At 47.7% G+C, this 20102-nt stretch overlaps 1 protein-coding gene and 1 pseudogene across 2 annotated transcripts; both read left to right on the forward strand.

The window, feature by feature from the left end:
* Nucleotides 1–2508: 2508 nt before the first annotated feature.
* LOC136640440 (zinc finger protein 25-like) lies at nucleotides 2509–13507 on the forward strand. Of its 2 annotated transcripts, none has more exons than XM_066615581.1 (6): nucleotides 2509–2571; nucleotides 3703–3785; nucleotides 5830–5956; nucleotides 8294–8383; nucleotides 10130–10216; nucleotides 11366–13507. In XM_066615581.1, the coding sequence occupies exons 2-6, from the start codon at nucleotides 3711–3713 to the stop codon at nucleotides 12457–12459; spliced, it is 1473 nt and encodes a 490-aa protein (XP_066471678.1). In that variant the 5' UTR covers nucleotides 2509–2571; nucleotides 3703–3710; the 3' UTR covers nucleotides 12460–13507. The 2 variants fall into 2 exon arrangements, with proteins under 2 accessions (XP_066471678.1, XP_066471679.1); XM_066615582.1 differs by lacking the exon at nucleotides 2509–2571 and adding an exon at nucleotides 2595–2629.
* A 2272-nt stretch (nucleotides 13508–15779) lies between these two features.
* Nucleotides 15780–20102, forward strand: part of LOC136640512 (zinc finger protein 721-like) — a 35434-nt pseudogene continuing 31111 nt past the window's right edge.

A 20102-nucleotide genomic window follows, 5' to 3' on the forward strand; every position in this document is an offset into this window, starting at 1 on the left:
TTGTGGACCTCAGGGTTCCCCAATCTGGCCTGCAGGGATCCCTCAGTCACCAATGAATCTCTGGCCCTTTGGATACTATTGGAGCCCATGCTGGCCTGTGACTACCAGACGCAAGCCACAGGCTGAGTTAGAGCAAGGCCTTTTATAGTTTCCATGTGTTTTCTGCTTTTTCCTGGGCATTATTTTAACCCACCCCCTCATTGCCTCTGAACAACTTATGTCTCCATGTGTTTCTGGCTTGGTCTGTATGTTTTCACTGTGCAAGAGGTGTGTGGCAAACAGTTCATAATTCTCATGTGGTTCTACATGCCTGTGTTATAGTTCTCATGTGCATTATAAATAAGCTCAGTAAAATTTATTCATTCATGTAAGTTCTGTCTCTAATATATTTATGTAAATTTGAAATTTAAATTATTTTTCCCCAGCCCTCAACACAGTGTCAGAGAGATGATATAGCCCTCCTGCCAAAATGTTTGCCCACCCCTGTGATAAAAGATGGGAACCAGAGTGGGATGGGCAGAGGGGCTTCTTCATCTTTATACTTCTCCCCAATCTGGCTAGGGCTATGAACATCATCTGGCTTGGCCAGCCCTGCATATGAATGTGTGGGGGCACTAAGGGCTAGTAGCTTATGCAATTGCTCTATCATGCTGTCATCAATAAAGCTTTCTTAAATGGAATTTCACTGGCTGGAGGTGTCTGTTCCCCGAGAGGGTAAAATGATTCTACTACATGAGCTGGGACTCAAGAAGGCTGATCTGAGGTAGACTATTTTGGCCCATGTTTACCTTTTGTCCCTCTTTGCAAAATGTCGGGGGTTAACCTTCCCCAAATCACTGAAACGCCTCACCCCATTTGTATTCTGTTCAGAGAACTGCCTTGGCCCAGTTCACGGCATGGGTATTCTGGTGTCCTTTCTCTTCTGACATCATGTTGAACGCTGCCTGCTGGGGACACCATTTAAAGGTGAAGCTTTGGCTTCTGGCTGCTTTCCTACTTCTAAAACCAGGAGGATGCACATGCCCATCATGGCCTGTAACTTGTAGTGGACTTTTCCTTCCTCAGTCTGTCTAATCCCCTTTTCAAGGCATCTAGACTGGACACAATTCCTGCATCATGTGGCATGGAGTTCCAAATGTTAACTACAAGCTGTGTAAAGTATTTTTTCTGTCCTTACTCTCCCAACTCTCAGTTTTCCGTCAGCTTCTTGTTGGACCAGACTCTCTTTGTGAGTCTGGAAAACGTGGTAGCTGCTTTACCGATGCGCTTGTTTAGCTCGGTATCGAGAGAATGAGTGTCGGAGATCGTTGAGCCAAGGTACACAAAGTCATGGACAACCTCCAGTTCATGCTCAGAGATTGTAATGCAGGGAGGTGAGGCTGAGGCTGAGGCTGACAATCAGCCTGAAGAAAACACAGGTCATGGTTCAGGATGTGGACTCACCTCCCTGCATTACAATCTCTGAGCATGAACTGGAGGTTGTCCATGACTTTGTGTACCTTGGCTCAACGATCTCCGACACTCATTCTCTCGATACCGAGCTAAACAAGCGCATCGGTAAAGCAGCTACCACGTTTTCCAGACTCACAAAGAGAGTCTGGTCCAACAAGAAGCTGACAGAACATACCAAGATCCAGGTCTACAGAGCTTGCGTCCTGAGTACACTTCTGTACTGCAGCGAGTCATGGACTCTTCGCTCACAACAGGAGAGGAAACTGAGCGCTTTCCACATGCGCTGCCTCCGACGCATCCTCGGCATCACCTGGCAGGACAAAGTTCCAAACAACACAGTCCTGGAACGTGCTGGAATCCCTAGCATGTATTCACTGCTGAAACAGAGATGCCTGCGTTGGCTTGGTCATGTCGTGAGAATGGATGATGGCCGGATCCCAAAGGATCTCCTCTATGGAGAACTCGTGCAAGGAAAGCGCCCTACAGGTAGACCACAGCTGCGATACAAGGACATCTGCAAGAGGGATCTGAAGGCCTTAGGGATGGACCTCAACAAGTGGGAAACCCTGGCCTCTGAGCGGCCCGCTTGGAGGCAGGCTGTGCAGCATGGCCTTTCCCAGTTTGAAGAGACACTTTGCCAACAGTCTGAGGCTAAGAGGCAAAGAAGGAAGGCCCATAGCCAGGGAGACAGACCAGGGACAGACTGCACTTGCTCCCGGTGTGGAAGGGATTGTCACTCCCGGATTGGCCTTTTCAGCCACACTAGACGCTGTGCCAGAACCACCTTTCAGAGCGCGATACCATAGTCTTTCGAGACTGAAGGTTGCCAATACTCTCCCAACTCTCAGTTTTAGTGGATGTCCCTTGGTTCTGGTGGGTGAGAGGGAAAAGAACGTCCATCTATCCACCCCCTGCATAATTATGTACATCTCAGTCATGTCTGTTCCAGGAGAGCCCCTGCCAGGGAAGAATAGGAATTTGAATAGGCTCCGTAAAGGTTAAAAGAAGTGGCTCTGGATTCCTAGAGTGGCAAGGGGAAAGTCATTTCCTGTTCCGCCCCTTCCTTTGCCTCCCTCGCCCAAGAGCTTAGAGTCAGCAACCACCTCTCTTGACTTCAAAGTACGTGGGGTGAATGGGAGGGGACTGGGAAGACAAACAGTGGCACTCCCATCTGCATGTGGGTGAATGGGAGTCCCAGGCTGAAGAGGGAGGGGGACAGGAGCCCCCAGGGGGGCAGGGAGGGCCAGGCTCAGAGACAGCCAGGGGAGGGACAGGGAGGGGGCTGGGAAAACAAACAGTGGCACCCCCCATCTGCATGGGGGTGAATGGGGGTCCCAGGCTGAAGAGGGAGGGGGACAGGAGCCCCCAGGTGGGCAGAGAGGGCCAGGCTCAGAGACAGAGAAGTTTGCAGCTGAAAAGGATCTTTCCAGCATCCAAGTCTGAGCCAGAGAACTTGTTAGGCTGTACTCTTTTACCTACTTTCCTGGGGTTAAGCCCCATTGATCACAATTGAACTTATTTCTGAGTAGACATACATAGGATGGGGCTCTTAGAGAGATGAACTCTTCAGAAGAAGGAACTGAGGAGGACAGAGCAGAGTGAGTCCTTCCCCCATAGCAAGCAAGCAGATAATGCCCCAAGTGTCTGCCCTGCATAGCCTGTATCAAAACATCTGCATCATTGAAGGTGTGTGCCTCAACGGGGTGGGGGGTCTCTTTCCACTTAGAGAAAGAGAACTGAGATTCCACCCAGGACTGAAGTGTTTGTTCTGGGAGACAGTCCCCCCCCTTACTTCCAACCCTCTTCCATGCCCTGCAACTGCAAACCAGGGTTTCCCCCCACATCAGCTCGCATCAACCTAGTTACAGGATATCAGTGGAATTGAGACAGCACTTGTCTTACATGCACCTAAATTTCAGTCTTATGGACTCAGCTTTGTGAAAGAATAGAGGCAGGAAGACTGAATTCAGGCAGAAACTAGTGCAGGAAATGGGGGGCCTCAAACACTTTAAAGTAGCAAGGATTGCAAGCAGATTTCAAGGAGAAGTGATTAGGGAGGCAGAGAGAGGAACAGTGGTAGAAGGTAGAATTTGAAGAAAGTGAATGAGGATGTGAGTGTCTCCCCCAAGGCATCTTTGGGTTGGATGCTATGGAGCAAATAGGAAAATAGTGACAAATTGCATAAGGAATGGAAGTTAGAAAGGGGAATGAAGGGTGAAACCCATCCCATCGTGTTTGTCTTCCTCACAGGCAGTACGATGGCATCGGGGCCACATTCCAGGCTGTGTCCCCCTTTCCATGGAGCCGAATCCACCACAGTGCAGCCTGCTCAGGTAAGGGGCAAATCATTGGGGTAAAACAGAAGCAGCTTTTAAAGAAGCATTTGTGTCTGTTGCTGTGAGATACCATATCTGGCCACTCAGAAGAAGAGTGTGTGAACTCCAAGGATTGGAATGCTGGTCAGCTGACTGGTAAAATCTTTGAATTTTACCTTCCTTGCATATTCTTAGATTTTCCTTGGAGTCCAGAATTCCTTTCTCTCTTTCACTGCATCAGGGGGCTGTTTGATTGCAGTGGCTGGAGTGAGGAGAGTCTTTTCTCCCCAGCCTTCCAGGAGTGAAAGTCACATGCAGCACTGACCTTACAAATAATTGTGTCATGCAATTCTCACTAGGGGGCTTCTGTCCTCTCTGCCAGTTGGGCACTGTGGTCCAGCTGCTCCTGTTGGCCATTTGCTTCATCATGGTTAGTTTTAGGTTTTGATGTTTGAATGAATGCCAGATGCACATAGCATTGTGCTTGAGCACATGTGTGTGTGAGAGAAGGTGGTTGAAGTCAGGCTGAGGTTCTGACTAGGCTGCACGCAGAGCATTTATTGGCTCACAGTGAGATCAGGCTTCAGGGAATGTTGGCTGCTCTCTGGTTCTAGGTAGATTTTTGTTGTGAGCAGCTGAGCAGAGAGCAAGTCAGACAGCTACAAAACTCAGGAATGTTTCGAAGGACAGGCCATGTGTTAAGAATGAATTCTGCCAACAGTCATGAAAGTAAAACAGTGCTCTGTAGGCAGTGGCTGCGGGGAGGACATCCTGGGGATGCAGAAAGGCCAGAGATGGAGGGTCAAAAAGGGGTGCAGCTCAGCAGCATGATGGAGGTTGCTGACCCAAGTCAGAGAGGATATGTGCATGTCTGAACTCTGGCCTGATATCATGGAGGACAGCTATACTGGACTCAGCTGTTGCAGTTATACGCCTGCAGGAGTATGCCTGGATAGAGAGAAATCAGCAAGTCACAGAATGAGTTTTGTGCTTCTCTGTAACCAACAATACAGCTTCTTTGCATGATAAAAGTGGGCACCAGTCACTCCAAGAGAGGCTGCACCTGGGCATCGCTGCCAGCCTGGGATCCATCTTCGATTGCCTGCACCCTTCCTTCCAGCATAAATATAATTCAGGGACTCTAGGATGAGTAGAGAAAGGTATCTGTTGCAATACTCAATGTACTGAATAGGAGGTTATGTCACATTCTGTGTCCTGTTTATTCACACACACTAAGCATTCACACAGTCTGTCAACATTTTCTAGATCCCTTTTCACTGGCAGGTAAGTCATCCTGCCTCTTGGGCTAATACTATACCTGTGATCACTCAATGAGCGATGCAGTATTTTCCTTCAGGACCCTGTGTGTCAGGCGGGGTTGGCATCTGTTCCGCTAGAAAAGAAAGAAAAAACCCAGGCTACCAATTGCTCTGATTTGCAAATACAGCAATATCTTGAGTTTTGTCAACTTGACTTTCGACACTTTTTCCTTTTGTCCTCGCCGAGCACATGGAAGTGGCTTGCACAGAGCTTGGCTTGGGACTCCGTGAGCCTGGGTGGGTGGCTCTACCATTCCCTGTCTGGTGCATGGCAAACTGGGCAGGAGGCTTTGCCTCCCAAGCCAAGCTCTGTGTGGGCTGCTTCCAGGTGCTCGGCAACTTTGGATCCCTGGCCCCTTTAGACAAAAAGGTTGCCAACATTGTCCGTTTTTTACTTTCGTCATTGGTGTGGTTCCTAACCAGATGAGAGTGCAGGGTATGCCTGAATACTGCAGGAAAATACCCAGTTGATCTGAACTTGGGACCCAGTCCTTTCAACTTTCCAACACTGATGCAGTCATGCCAAAAGGGCGTGCACGGCACCTGCTCAGAGAGGGAAGACATGGCAGCCTCTTCAAGGTAAGGGAACGTTTGTTCCTGTACTTTGGGGCTGTATCAGAGCTGGTAAATTGGATGGGATTATGCCCTTAATTTCCCTTTTTAGACTGTGGCAAAAAGAGAAGGGGATGTTCTGTCAAAAGGGTGGGATGTTATTTGTGAATAGAGACTTTTTCTTCATCCAGGGTCCGGTATCCTTTGAGGAGATAGCTGTGTGCATTAAGGAGGAGGAACCAGGTGTGCAGGATCCAGGCCAAAAGGCTCTGTACAGGGATGTCATGCTGGAGAATTACAGGATGGTGGACTCTCTAGGTAAGGATATCCTTCATTCTTGGTATGCAGGAACCAAAGGCATTAGCTCATCTTCTTCTTGTTTCTCACTATCGGGATTGCACCATAGAAATGGGACATGTGCTGTGAACATGCTTTCTGTGCCTCGCTGTTGCAGAACTGAGCTTGGCCTCACTGGTGCTCTTTGGGGATTAAACAGCAGGCTAGAAATGTCTAGCTAAAGAAATGAATAGTGACAAAAACAGCAACCCAGCTTGGGACCTGCCAGGCCTGCAAAATGAACCACTTGTACCTGACAGTGCTTGTCACACCTCCTTCTGCTCCTCTTCCTGTATTGTTCAGTTTCTTACTTCATGAACTGGTGGTTTGTCAAGGACCAGGCACTGCTGCTGGGGGGATTTTTCCTGACCTGCCCGTCCTTTGTCGTATCACCAGGGAAATGTAGGAGTTATCAGACTTACTGAAGGAGCTATGGTAGGTCCACAGTCTGTGCATGATGTCTCCAGCAAGACATTGGCCTGTTTCACTTGGGACTTGATGGGGATCTGATCCGGTCCCTTATACAGGAGATTTTCTATCTGAAGTGAAGGGGGCCAGGATTGAAGATTATTGTCATCTTCTCCTGATTCCCATGTATGTTTGACGGATCAGCTCCATGGCTTGTGGCTGATGCCATCTTGGACTTGGTCTGTGCTGGCGTCAAGCAAGACCTTTGGAACCTGCTGCTTTGCTAGCCCTACTTGGACATCAGAGCCAAACAGAGGAACCGGCCACTTGACTTCTCCTTCCTTGGTTCTCTTTAGTGACCAGATCTTGATACTTTTTCTGGTTATGAAAAAAGGCTTTGTTCAGGAGGAGTTATTATTATATTATTATACTTTATTTTTACCCTGCCTTTCTCCCTGAAGGGACTCAAGGCGGCTTACAAAACAAGGTTAAAACAAGTTAAAAACATAATTTAAAAGCAGATAAAAACATAACATATCATAAAAACAGTAGTCGGATAAAAACTAATCAGGTAAGAGCATAGGGCAGCAAATTAGAAGAGATGTTAAAAAGATGTTAAAAAGGCCAGGAACTCAGAAGGCTTGTCTAAACAGAAGGGTCTTCAGGCCTCGCCGGAAAGTTACAAGAGAGGGAGCTGTTCTTAAGTCAAGGGGAAGGGAATTCCATCGCGTTGGTGCCACAAAGGATTTCCCATTGTGTGGGCCACGGGGAACCCCAGGGGTGTCTTAGCCCCTAAAGCAGTTCTTCCTCCCAGCCTGAGCTTTTCTGGGGAGACTTTTGCAGAGATTGAGACAGACACTTGACCTGTCTGGCTCAATACTGTCTGCAGGGATTCAGGCTGGAACATCTCCTAGCTCTCCCTTGAGTTGGTGCCAGGGTCTCTTGCATGCAAAGCAGGTTCTCAGCCACTGAGCTACAGCTGTTCTGTTCAAAAAAACTCTGCAGAGAATTATTAAGATTGCGCAGCACATCATCAACCTTCACCTACCAGCTTTGGAGGACATCTGTATATCTCGCTGTCTGCAGAAGTCACATAGTATTTTGAGAGACCCCTTCCATCCGGCTCATAAGTTCTTTGAACTGTTACCTTCGGGTAGACGATACAGAACTATTAGAGCTACACCACACGATTCCTGAACAGTTTTTATCCCACAGCCATAATTACATTGAATAAGGCAATATAGTTGTTACCATGCTCCTGGGCATTATGGTCTGTTATACTGTTTTTATATTATGATGCATGTCGTATAGAATGTGTGGGTGAGTGTGTAGACAGTGATTGTTGTAGTATATACGTAATTATGCTTTTATCTCAAAGGTGCATAAATTTCATTGTGCTGTAGCACAATGACAATAAAGTTACTACTACTGCTACTTCTGGACAGGTGTGGTGCTCCAGTGATGTCATGCTCAGGGGATGCAAAGGCAGAAGAAGGCCACATTCTTTCTCTGCTTGCCTAAATTCCCAGTCTCTTTGCAGAGAAGGATTTGCCTTAGAAGGAGGAGGCAGAGTGATGCAGTTGGTCTTCTGGTTGAGGCTTTCCTTTTGTGTTCCGAGAGGTGGATGAGAGAAATGTGGTGGGTTTCACCCTCTCAACTGGATTCTCAAACAGTGATTCATTCCAGGTTTCGTGACGCAGTGAGCCTGTACTCCCAAAAGCCAGACTGAGACTTTGGGATCCATGCAGTTTTTTTTGCAGCACATTCATGTGTGAGATTTCAATGAGTTTCCCTGTGCCCTGTCCTACTTTGTGCCCTATTGGGGGTGGGAGTCATCCTAGGATCAGGTCCCTTGGGAAAGCCTTGATATGTTGTATATGTAAGTATCTCATCTCCTTGTTTCCTTCTCAGAGGACCTTTCCAAACCTACCTTCATTTCCCAGCTGGAAGAAGGGAAGTGTACATTTTCCCAGGATGTCAAGGAAGAAGAGGAATCAGCAGGTAACTCGATTATGCACAATACTACTTAACACTGCAGTGTCTTCAGCCCAGAGGGTGCTGGCTGAATAGGGACCTTTCACCACAATAGAAACTCCCCTCCTTTCTGTGATAATTTGGTGTTGGTTAGGATGAATCAGCAAAGTGCATCTCTGCTGTTCTGATCTTATCATCTTTAAGCCACGACAGCAGTTTTGCTGAGCCAATGTGATCTGAGAGGCTGATGCTCTGGCCTTCCACCTTCCTCTCTGCATCACAACTTTCTCAAAGGATACCAGACTCTAAAGGAAGAGTTACAAATCAGCCCCTCTTAGCAAATGCAGGAGCCAAGCTGCTGTCATGGCCTTCCAGGTGATGAAATCAGAATGGCAGAGCTGTGCTATGCTGACTTGTCCCAACAGTGCTGAGTTACCCCAGAAAGGGGGGGACGACTTTTTATTATGGTGAAGGGTCCCCATTTTCCATGCCACTTTTGGGAGGAGCCCTGTGAGGCCTGAGCCAGAGCTGGGGAGGTGGGAGAAAAGCAGTGATGTTTTGCTCTCCATTAACTCCAATGAATACAGAGCAGAGACTCTGCCTAGTGTGAGTGCCACAAGATGATGTAGAGGGCTTTTCCATTTGTCTCTGGACCCCTTGGCTTTTATTCTTCTTCAGTATCTTGTCTTTACCATCTCGTGCCTCTCTCTCCCTTCACGTACATGCAATAGATTCTTGATCAAAATCAAGGTTTGGCTGAGAATTTTGGAACAGAAGCCTTTGGCCAGCATAGCAGAAAGGGTATCCAGTGAGCTTCAAGTGAAGGAGAGTCTTCAGGGAGGGGAGCTTCAGAAGAAGAGAGCAAATGTTGACAGCAGTTAGTGAGTAGTTGTGTGGCGAGCATCAGTCCTTGAGCTTTTTCAAGTTACAGAGTTCCTGCAACTTGTTGAATAGGAGGAGAGTTGGAAATTAATGTAACTGTGGGTGGGAAACTGGGTATTGTTGGTCAGTGGCTTAGATGATTTTTACAGTTGATTGTAAGTATTCGTGGTCGACTATAGGTCTATCAATGAACATTAACCATGGTGGTGACATTGAACCTCCAGATGCAGGGGCAGTATATCACTGAATACTAGGTGAATAGGAGCAACCACAGGGGAGGGGAGGGCCTAGGAGAGGGGGGGTAATTTTTACCTGGGCCCAGGGTCAAAAGGGGGACCCAGGAGCCAAAGGAAGGGGGCCCAGAAATTTCCTGGAATCTTATGTTTTCCTATCTACTCAGACTTGTTGCCCACATAGGATGCTTGGGACACTACTGATGCCACATGGGTGGGTAGACCTCGGGTCCAAAGACTTTTCCAGCTGTCTCTACCCTCCCCCCATCCTATTTCGCCCTTCCTTGCCCCTATTCTGCTCACCTGTCACCACCCTCCCCAGCTCTGTTTCACCCCTCCCCCTCTGCAAAGGGGCCCAAAAGAAACTTTGTACCCCCTGATAAATTCTTCTCAGAGGCCCTGGGGGAGGGCATTGAATTTCATTCCCAATTGTGGGGAAATGTTCACTGTGTTTATTTTCTGACCATTTATTATTCATTTCACACCATCACTCTTACTAGAAATAATTTTGTCTTATATGGAGGCATGTGTCAAAGATTAATGGGCCCAAGGTGTTAAATGACCTAGCTATGTCTCTGGCATTGGAAAGAGTGCTTTGGAGCAGATGGATGTACAAAGCCCATAGACAGAAATAACCATTCTCTTTGTTTCTTTAAAGAATTTTCCGAAGCTGACCTTGTCTCTTGGCAAGAAGAAGGGAGCACTTCCTTTGCCCTGGACTCCAAGGAAGGGGACGGATCAGCAGGTAAGTGCTTACCTGTGTTGTTGATCTTGTCCTTAGAGGGGCTGTGTTTAATCTCTTCACATTTCTTGGGCCTTGGTGCTTTCCATTCATGTTGACACCTCACAACTTCCTTCATTTCTCTTTTCCTCATCAGAGCTAGGATCGGATGGGCCCCTCTCCCACACTACGCTCTTCTCCCTTCAGAAATTCAGCCCCCCCCCCTTTGCTAGCCTGTTGTTTGCACCCAGTCCTTCTCCACAAATGCTGCTCTGGGTTCCCTCCCCACCTCCATTCTAACAACTCCTTTCAAGTGGAAAATATGCTCTTAATTCCTGGCCTCTTCCCTTCAGTTGGGCTCTGGATAGTACAGGGCAGCATCATGTTCTTGGCTTCCACAAAATATGTCCAAAATACGTCCACTGTCCCAGGGAGGGATGACTGGCAAGAGAACTTTATTAGTGGCCATTAATGGGTCCCAATACCTCTGTGGCTAGCAGCAAGTCGGTCTCAAAATGAGACTGAAAATTTCTTATGCAAACTTCTGTTTGCCAGCACACACTGTCATCTCTGCTCCCCCCCCCCAGCCCAGAGACTTCAGAAAAATTGTGGCATTCATCTTTTTATCACTCCAGCACATGTTTGGTTTGTGACAAAGCTTCACTGCCCTAAGGGCAACACATTACAAGATTGAACACAATGGGTGTTAAAAATGGAGCCTGTGAAAATCTGCTCCTGAGCTTTGTAGTACGGCTGAATTCAGTGCCATTGAAACAAGATTGAAGCCAAATGTGGCCAGCTCTACAAAATTAAGGACATTTTTAGGTCTTATAAGATGGCAATGTGAACATGAAGCTGAGGCCTGAGGGAATCTGGGGGGGACACTTATGTGCCTTCTCCACAGAAATCTAACAAAGTTGTCCCATCCCAGGTCAGGTTCCAACAGGGCAAGCAGCCAGGTCTTTGCAAATTTTCTACAACAGCTAACTGTGAGTCGATCACTGAGCAGGGTCCCAATCCTTTGCATTCTATCCAGGGAGTCAATGCCACTGAATCCCCTGTGGTGTGCTTCTGAGTATATGCACCTAGGGGTGTGTGTGTGTGTGTGTGTGTGTGTGTTAGAGGTTCAACTGCTCTATTGAACTGCTAATCAAGTTTTTCTCTCTGTTCCAGAAAGCAGTGGAGAAGACAATGAGAATCAGAGGGAGTCAAGTAGGATGTCACCAGAAATGACCACTCAAGGAATGCAGGAAGCGATTTTTAGAGACCAGGATGGATCAGGGGGGCAGAAGGGAAGCCCAACACCTGTATTTAATACAATGGAGAATGTTGCACCCCAAGATAGGTCTGATACTTCTCAGGGTGAAGATTTCAGTTTCATCCCAGTCAATCCAGAAAATGGAATTGGAAAGAGGGAGGAGAAATGCCCTCAGTGTCCAAAGACCTTTGACAGTAAATCAAAACTTAGAAGACATCAAATAACCCACACAGGTGAGAAACCATATAAATGTTGGGAGTGTGGGAAGAGCTTCACCCAGAGCTCAAACCTAACTTTTCATCAAAGAACCCACACAGGGGAGAAACCTTATAAATGCTTAGAGTGTGGAAAGAGCTTTAGTCACAGCTCAAGCCTGTCTTCTCATCAAAGAACCCACACAGGGGAGAAGCCATTTAAATGCATGGAATGTGGAAAGTGCTTTAGTTGGAGCTCAGGGCTGACTTTGCATCAGAGAACCCACACAGGGGAGAAACCATTTAAATGCTTGGAGTGTGGGAAGAGCTTCAGCTGTATCTCATATTTGAATGTACATCAAAAATCTCACACTGGAGAAAAACCATATAAGTGTGTGTTATGTGGAAAGAGCTTTGGTTTGAGCAAAAGCCTTACTATACATGAAAGAACTCACACAGGGGAAAAACCATATACATGCTTGCTGTGTGGAAAGAGCTTTTTTGACAGTTCACACCTGATTGTACATAAAAGGACCCACACAGGGGAGAAACCATATAAATGCTTGGAATGTGGAAAGAGCTTCAGTGTGAGCTCAAGCCTGAATTTGCATCAGAGAACCCACACAGGGGAGAAACCATATAAATGCTTAGAGTGCGGAAGAAGGTTCAGTAGGAGTGCATACCTCTCTATGCATCAGCGAACCCACACAGGGGAGAAACCATACCAGTGTGTGGAGTGTGGAAAGAGCTTTAGTTTGAACTCAAACCTGACGGTGCATCTGAGAACCCACACAGGGGAGAAACTGTACAAGTGATTGGAAAGAGCTTCAGTCAAGAGTTCAGACCTGACTGAATATTTAAAAAAAAAAAAAATTATACATAGGAAAGCTACATAATTTTGGACAATGTCTCACTAATTCCTTAAAATACATCAATAAATCCATTCAGAGGAAGAATCTCTAAATGCTTAGGACTTGGGATGAATGTCTTAGATAAAGTGTATAAAGAGCTGAGAAATGACTGGAGAGACAAATGGGGTGATGAGGAAGGGAGGAAGATCAGGTAGGGGCTGGAGAAAAAAGAATAAGGGGCACAGCTTAACTGAGGGGGGGATTAGGAAGAATCACAAGGGTTAGGAGAAGTGTGCAGAATGGGGACCTGGTTTCCACAGCCCCCTGAGCCAGCAGGGCAAGCCTGCATCCTGAGTCTTCTCTGCACCTAGGAGGACCCTGCAGCCCCAGGTCCCAGTCTATACAGCAGTGACATATGAGCACAAACCACCACGTAAAAGACCTGATCAGAATCTGATCAGAAACTAGAAGCCTCCAAGGTTGATGTAATCCTGAGGGGTGGCTTTGATACTGCCGTCCCATGATTTTGTTTGGATATTATAGCATCCTGCACAAGGGTCCCTTCTTTCCCAGCCCATCCTGTCCTCTTTTTCTCCTCAGATTTATGCCAGTTACTTAGAAGGTACAAGTCTGAGGGGCCCCATAGGCAGCCAAAAGGCCTCCCCAGAGGTAACTCAAAAAACTGATTGACCTTTTGGTCGGCCCACCACAGTTGGATGTGTCATGTGCTTGGTCAGCGCAGCTACATTGTGTACAGTAATGGGGGGGGGGGTCTGACTGGGTTGTATATTAGGTGTACCTTTCACTCATGATTTTGTGCTTTGTAAGTTGTCTCCTCTTATAATGTGGTGTTTATACTGGTGCTGCACACTCTGTATTTTTAGCTTCATTTTTAAGCTCTGCTTTTGACATTTTTTTTTAAAAGGGAGTTAGCTGTCTTAGGGGCTTCAATATGTAACCCAAAGGGTTTGTTAGTTACACTCCTATAACTAAATAAAGGCTGGGGGTCTGGCGTTTGTGTCTCTGCTGATTCATTTGTATCCACTCTTCCTCTAAGCCACTCATATTCTTAACTCTCATTACATCCTCAAAACAACCCTGGGAGGTAGGTTTGCCTGCAAGGTACTGACTGGGGCAAGGTCAACCAGTTCAGGCAACTTCTTGGCTGAATGCAAATTTGAATTAGTTCTTCACAGTCCTCATCTGATACTCCAACCAGTGTGCATGCGTGTGTATCCTCATAAATATTATTTAATTTATATTCCAGTATTTATATACAGCCTTTCTCAAAGACTCATATACTTGAGTCTAGTTGCCTTGAGGCTTACATTGGCAGCTTGACCATAAAATCCATTTTTCCAAATGCAGTTTAAAGTTTCGGCAAAGCTGGCATGAATGCTGTCAGGGATTCTGTGCCCCTTCTCTGAGCTCTGAGATTTCCTTTACATCTGAAGGAGATCACATTGAAGAGACAAAAAGCTTACAGGTTGAGATTCACTTAGGGTGCAGTCCTAACCCACTTTTCAGCACCAACAAAAGGGTAATGCAGCACCAAGGTAAGGGAACAAACATTCCCTTATTTTGAGGAGGCCTCCATGTGTGCCACCCAACGGTAGGATGCAGCACATGTCCTATTGGCACAGCTATGCTAGTGCAGAAAAGTTGGTTAGGATTTGGGCCTTATTCTGTTTGTCAGTGCTGGGACAATGCCAATTCCTGTTCTAGTGATTAGAGGAGCTCTATGGGAGGAGGGCATGAATGAACTGGGGAGCTGTACATTCCCAAGTTATTTTTAAAATTTTCTGAAAGGGAGATGTTAGCTCTCTTGGGGGTTTCATTAAGGAGCCAAAAAAGTTTGTTACACTCTGGTAAATAAGTAAATCTGGGAATTTTGTGTGTGCATCTCTGATGCTACACCTCCACATGCCTGCTGCCTTCAACCGGAGGTGTTCTAAGGGCCAGAGAGGCTGTGCAGCATTCCCAGCTCTCCAAAAGCCTTCTACATTTAAAGGCCCTCCAATGGCCTTAAAAGGCCTTCTGAGGGCCAGAAAGGCTGCATGGGTCCTCTCCAGCCCTCAGAATGCCTGGAGCCAGCAGGCCTACCTGCAGTGGAAATGCAGCCCTTACCCCTCTGCTGCCTGCGAACACATGTTCCCCTGGAGCCCCCCCAGGTGTGTATCCCACCCCTCCTCTAAGCTGCTCAGGACAGCATTCCCACTTCTCTCCCTTTACATCCACACCTTTTTCCTCCAGAGGTAATGACTTGGGCAGATTCAAGCAGCTCAGCCTGTGTGCCCTAAAGATTGGTCTCTGGACCGGTGCTGTTCAACTGGTTTCTAAATGACCTGAGCTGCTTCCACCCTGGGGTTTCTCTTGCAATGCAGACCTGGGCAGTCTGGCCATCACCTGCTTACTGATGCCCCTTTTGGCCCTTAGCAGGTGCCCTGAATGCTGTTCAGTCAGCTGTGTGGCCCCCTGCACTAGATGGGGTGCAGATACAGCCGCCAGCTCGATGCTCTACACCCCATGTGAAGCTGGCACCAAGCCCCCAACTCCCCACTGGTGTCTAACTCAAGGCAGCTCCTGCCCTGTTGCACATGCCCTGGTCCTGCTGCGCCTGAGTCCCCTTGGGGGGGGGCTCTGAAGACTCCCTGCAAAGGCCTTCCAGCCCCTCCACCCAGGGACAGGATCTCAGGCTCTTCAACCTCCCCACTGGTGGGTGTGCAGATACAGGCTCCCTACACCCCGTACAAAGCTTGCACCAAGCCCCTCCTCCCCACCGGTTTCCCAGTAAGGGCAGCTTCTGTCCCAGTTGCACCTTCCCTGGTCCGCCTGCGCCTGTGAGCATTTCGGGCCGCTGGCAAGACTCCCTGCACAGCCCTTCCAGCCCCATGACCGGGGGTCAGGCTGGGGGAGAGACCCCGGGAAGAGCCCTGGTCCGTGTTGGCCCCCTGCAGCCAGGGGGAGAGGAGCCCTCAGCCCCAGAGTCTGCATCAGATGCTGCCTCTGCAAATGGGCGGAGGAGACAGGAGAAGAGGATGCCCAGCCAAGGGAGATGCGCCTCCCGAGACCCTCCTGACTGCAGGGTGCAGAAGAGTCTTCATCCTCTGTTGACCGGCACTCCGAGGGTTAAAAGTAGTGACTCCGGATTGTGGGAGGGGGAAGTGAATGGGGAACCGCTTCCTGCTCCACCCCCTTCATTGCTCCCCCCACCCAAGAGATCAGCAGGGCTGCTGTGGGTGGGAAGGAATAGGAAGAGGTGGGACAGAAGCCCAAGAGGGGCAAACACGCAGGCTTAAAACACTGCTGGTGAAGGGGAGGCAGAGAACTGTGGCAGTCCCCCTCACTTGCATGCTAAGGGTTGGATCTGCCCTTAACCCGTTTCTGCCCAGCCCAGAGCTGTCCACATTTGATCCCTGTTGTGTGTATGCAACGTTGGGCAGCAATGGCTTCAGTGGCTTGATTTCTGTGGTGGGGGTTTGGACAAGGCTGGTGGAAGAGCTGGAACAGGGAGACCCAGAAGGGGCCACTCAGCGCTGAAACCCATGCAAAGAACAGCAGGTTGTATGGAGAACCACATTTTAGGCCAGGGACTGTTCCAGGAACAGAGTGGGGGAGTGCTTTTTGCTGTGTTTTATTTTTAATGCATGTCTTTAAAATGGTTTTACTGGCCAAACGGTTGTAACTTTCTGTTTTTAGGCAGGTGAGATAAAACTCCTAAGAAAGAGAGCTGGATTTTGCAACTGAGACGGATCTTTCCAGCACCCAAGCCTGATCCAAAGGAACCAGGGAGTTTATTAGACCAGTGTTTCCCAAACTGTGGGTTGGGACCCACTAGGTGGGTTGCGAGCCAATTTCAGGTGGGTCCCCATTCATTTCAATAATTTTTAATATATTAGACTTGATGCTGCCATGGCATGTGACTGCATTTGGGGACATGTTACAAATCTGTAGTTTTAACAGGCTACTATGCATATGCTCTTAACAATGATAGTAAATGGGATTTTCCTGCTCAATGATGTCACTTCCGGTCAAAACATCACATCTGGTGGGTCCCGACAGATTCTCATTCTGAAAAGTGGGTCCTGGTGCTAAAAGTGTGAGAACCACTGTGTTAGATAGTGGATATCTTCAGAAGAAGCTGAGGAGGACAAAGCAGGGTGAGCTCCCCAGCAAGTGACCGGGTAAGAGACAGCCCCCAATGTCTGCTCTGCGCAGAATGACATCTTTCCATATCCGGTGTCAAAACGTGTGCATTATTCAAGTGTATCTTTCCATGGTGGTGGTGGGGTCCCTTTCTGCTTGCAGAGATAATATGGCTTCCATGCAGGACTGAAAGGTCTGCTATGGGAAGCAGACCTCCCCATTAATTATGATCCCCTTCCACCCCATGCATATACAAATCGCATCAGCTCTCATGGTTCTAGTTAAAGACATAACCTGGAATCCATATAGCACCTGTCTTGCATGCAGTCTTAGGGACTGGGCTTCATAAATGGATAGCAGCAGGAGGAAGGACCTGGGACAGCAGGAAAGACAGATCCTGGTGGGCCTGGAAAGGTTCTGCGTTTTGCAAGGAGATGTCAAGGAGGAGAGGGAGATGCCTAGATGGGCAGAGAGGGGAGAAACAGGGACAAAGTGGCAGAAGGAAGAATTTGAAGAAAGTGAATGAAGATATGTGGGACTTCCCCACTGTGGCATTTTTGGATCAGAATCCCGAGCTATGGAGCAAACAGGGAAAACAGTGACAATTTGCATAAGGAAGTGAGGTTTGAAAAGGGCGTGAAGGGTGAAAGTCTTCCATCATGTTTGTCTCCCTCACAGGCAGGGGAATGGCATCAGGGCTACAGTCTAGGCGGTCTCCTCTTTTCCATGCCACAGAATCAGCAATTATGCAGCCTGCTCAGGTAAGGGGTATATCACCAGCACAGCATGCAAGAAACAGCTTGAACACCTCCTTCTTTCTTTTAGGCCTGGAAGGAAGCATTTTTGTCTGAGCCAAAAGGTATTATATTGGACCCCTCAGAAGAAGAGTGTGAGTTCCCAGAAACTCCATGAGTTGTAATGCTGATCAGTTGACCAAGTTGTAATTTGTCCCCTATTATTAAGCCAGATTTGAGTGGAGTCTGGAATACCTTTCTCTAAGCTGCATCTCCCCTTTTCATAACATCAGGGGGCCCTTTGATTGCACTGGCTGGAGTGAGGAGAGGCAGGGACCCTTTTCTCCCCAGTTTCCCTAGAATCACACAAAACACTGATAGTTTACACAATATGGTTACGCAAACAAGAAAGACCTTTAGTTACTTAGGGCGCAGTCCTAACCAACTTTCCAGCACTGACATAGCTGTGCCAGTGTGGTGTGCACTGCATCCTGCAGTGGGGAGGTAGTCAAGGGGGCCTCCTCAAGCTAAGGGCGTGTTTGTTACCCTACCTTGGGGGCTGCACTGTGGCTAAGTCAGTGCTGGAAAGTTGGTTAGGGTTGCGCCCTTAAGAGAATAAATTTCTCTTGTTAAAACAATCAAGCTAGGCTCCTATACTTACTCTTAACACTCACCTAGATGTACTAATTCTGAAGGGCGGCTTTACCACCTGTTCTACCAGCAGTGCTATTTTATCCTTTTCTGTAACAAACAAGCTTCTTTGCAAGGTCAAAGTTGGCACCAGTCTTTCCAAGAGATCTCACCAAAGCATCCCTATAAGGACCTTGATTGGCCAGAGGAATTGACAGGACTGTGGGGATGCCTCCTGCTTCTTGGCAGCTGTTCCCTTCCGTCAGATGTAAATATAATTCAGGGATTCTGGAAAGTTTACAAAAATGTATCTATAAGATCACCAAATACATAGAAGAGAAGGTTAAATGATTGATAAGTTGTTCTGCCTCCCAGACTAATGCTGCAGCTGTGATCATTCAGTGAGCGATGTGTTGTTTTCCATCAGGACCTCAAGCATCATACAGGGTTGGCATCTGTTCCATCAGAAAAGAATGGGGAAAATACCCAGGCAAACAACTGGTCTGATTTGACAAATATACTACAGGGAAATATCCATTTGATCCCAATTGAATTTGTCATTTCAGACTGTGGGCCAAAAAGCAGGGGAGTGTAATTTCAAAACAGTGAGACGTTACCTATGAGGACAGACTGTCTTTTCCTTCCAGGTTCTGGTGTCCTTTGAGGAGGTGACTGTGCACTTCACAGAGGAGGAGTGGGCTCTGCTGGATCCAGGCCAGAGAGCCTTGTACCGGGAAGTCATGCTGGAGAATTACTGGATTATGGCCTCTCTGAAGGGTAAGGATACCTTCTTTCTCAGTATGTAGGAACCAAAGGCATGAGCTGCTTCTCTTCTGGTTTCTCACTCTCAGGATTGCACCGTAGAAATGGGACGTGTGGGACTGGAACTTGTTCCTTGAACATGCCTGCTGTGCCTCTCTGTTACTGACTGACTGATGCTCTTTGGGGCTGAAACAGCAGGACAGAAAAGTCTAGTTAAAGAAATCAAGAGTGAAAATTACAACATCCCAGTTAGGCCCTTCCAGGCCTGCAAAATGAGCTGCTTGTACCTGACAGTGCTCATCACGCTCTTCCTTCTGCATGGTTCAGTTTCTTACCTTGTGAACTGATGGTCAGTCGAGGACCAGGCGCTGCTGCTGGGGGGATTTTACATGACCTTCCTGTCCGTTGTATCAGCAGGGGAATGTGGGAGTTCTCAGTCTTACGGAAGGGGCTGTGGTAGATCCCTGATCTGTGCATGATGTCTCCAGCGAGACATGGGGGCTCTGATCTGGTTCCTTATAGGGGACTTATTTCTAAAGTGAAAGGGGGCCGGGACTGAGGGTTATTGCTTCTCCTGATTCTCACATATGATTTCTGGATCACTTCCAGGGCTTGTGGCTGACACTATCTTTGTCTGTGGTGGTGTCAAGAAAGGCTTTTGGAGCCTACCGCTTTGCCAGCCCTATTTGGGCATTGGAGCCAAATGGAGGAATTGGCCACTTCAATCCTCTTTCTCTTGGTTTACTTTAATGACCATATCTTGATACTTTTTCTTGTTATGAAAAAAGGCTTTGCTCAGGAGCAGGATTTAATGCCATTGTACGCAAAGAGAAGGAACCGGGAGAGGGGTCTTAACCTTTAAAAGAGTCCATGCTCCCACCCTGAGCTTATCTGGAGAGTCATACATGGAGTTTGGGGCCAGAGGGCAGCTGCCTTCCCCTGAGTCAGGTGCTTGGCCCATTTGGCTCAGTTCTGTCTACACTGACTGACAGCAGTTCTCCAGGGGTTCAGGCAGGGACATCTCCCAGCCCTCCCTTGAGTTGGTGCCAGGGATGGATCCTGGAGTCTCTTGCATGCAAAGCAGGTTCTCTACCACTGAAGTATGGCTGCTTTGGATTGTCATGCTTAGGGAATGACAAAACAGGAGAATGCCATATTCCTTCTCTGCTTACCTAAATTCCCAGCCTCTTTGCAGAATTGCCTTAATTCTGCAAAGAGGCTGGGAATTTAGGCAAGCAGAGAAGGAATGTGGAGGAGGAGGAAGGAAGTTGGTCTCTTGATTGAAGCTTCCCTTCCATGTGCTGAGAAGTGGATGGAAGAAACAGGTTTTACCCT

The sequence above is a fragment of the Tiliqua scincoides genome, chromosome 2 (genome assembly GCF_035046505.1).
Source record: "Tiliqua scincoides isolate rTilSci1 chromosome 2, rTilSci1.hap2, whole genome shotgun sequence".
NCBI lineage: Eukaryota > Metazoa > Chordata > Lepidosauria > Squamata > Scincidae > Tiliqua > Tiliqua scincoides.

Coding starts and splice junctions, on each gene's coding strand:
- LOC136640440 (XM_066615581.1), top strand. CDS start 3,711: ATGGCATCGGGGCCACATTCCAGGCTGTGTCCCCCTTTCCATGGAGCC. Junction 8,384..10,129: donor GGAAGAAGAGGAATCAGCAG/GTAACTCGATTA, acceptor GTTTCTTTAAAG/AATTTTCCGAAGCTGACCTT. Junction 10,217..11,365: donor GGAAGGGGACGGATCAGCAG/GTAAGTGCTTAC, acceptor TCTCTGTTCCAG/AAAGCAGTGGAGAAGACAAT.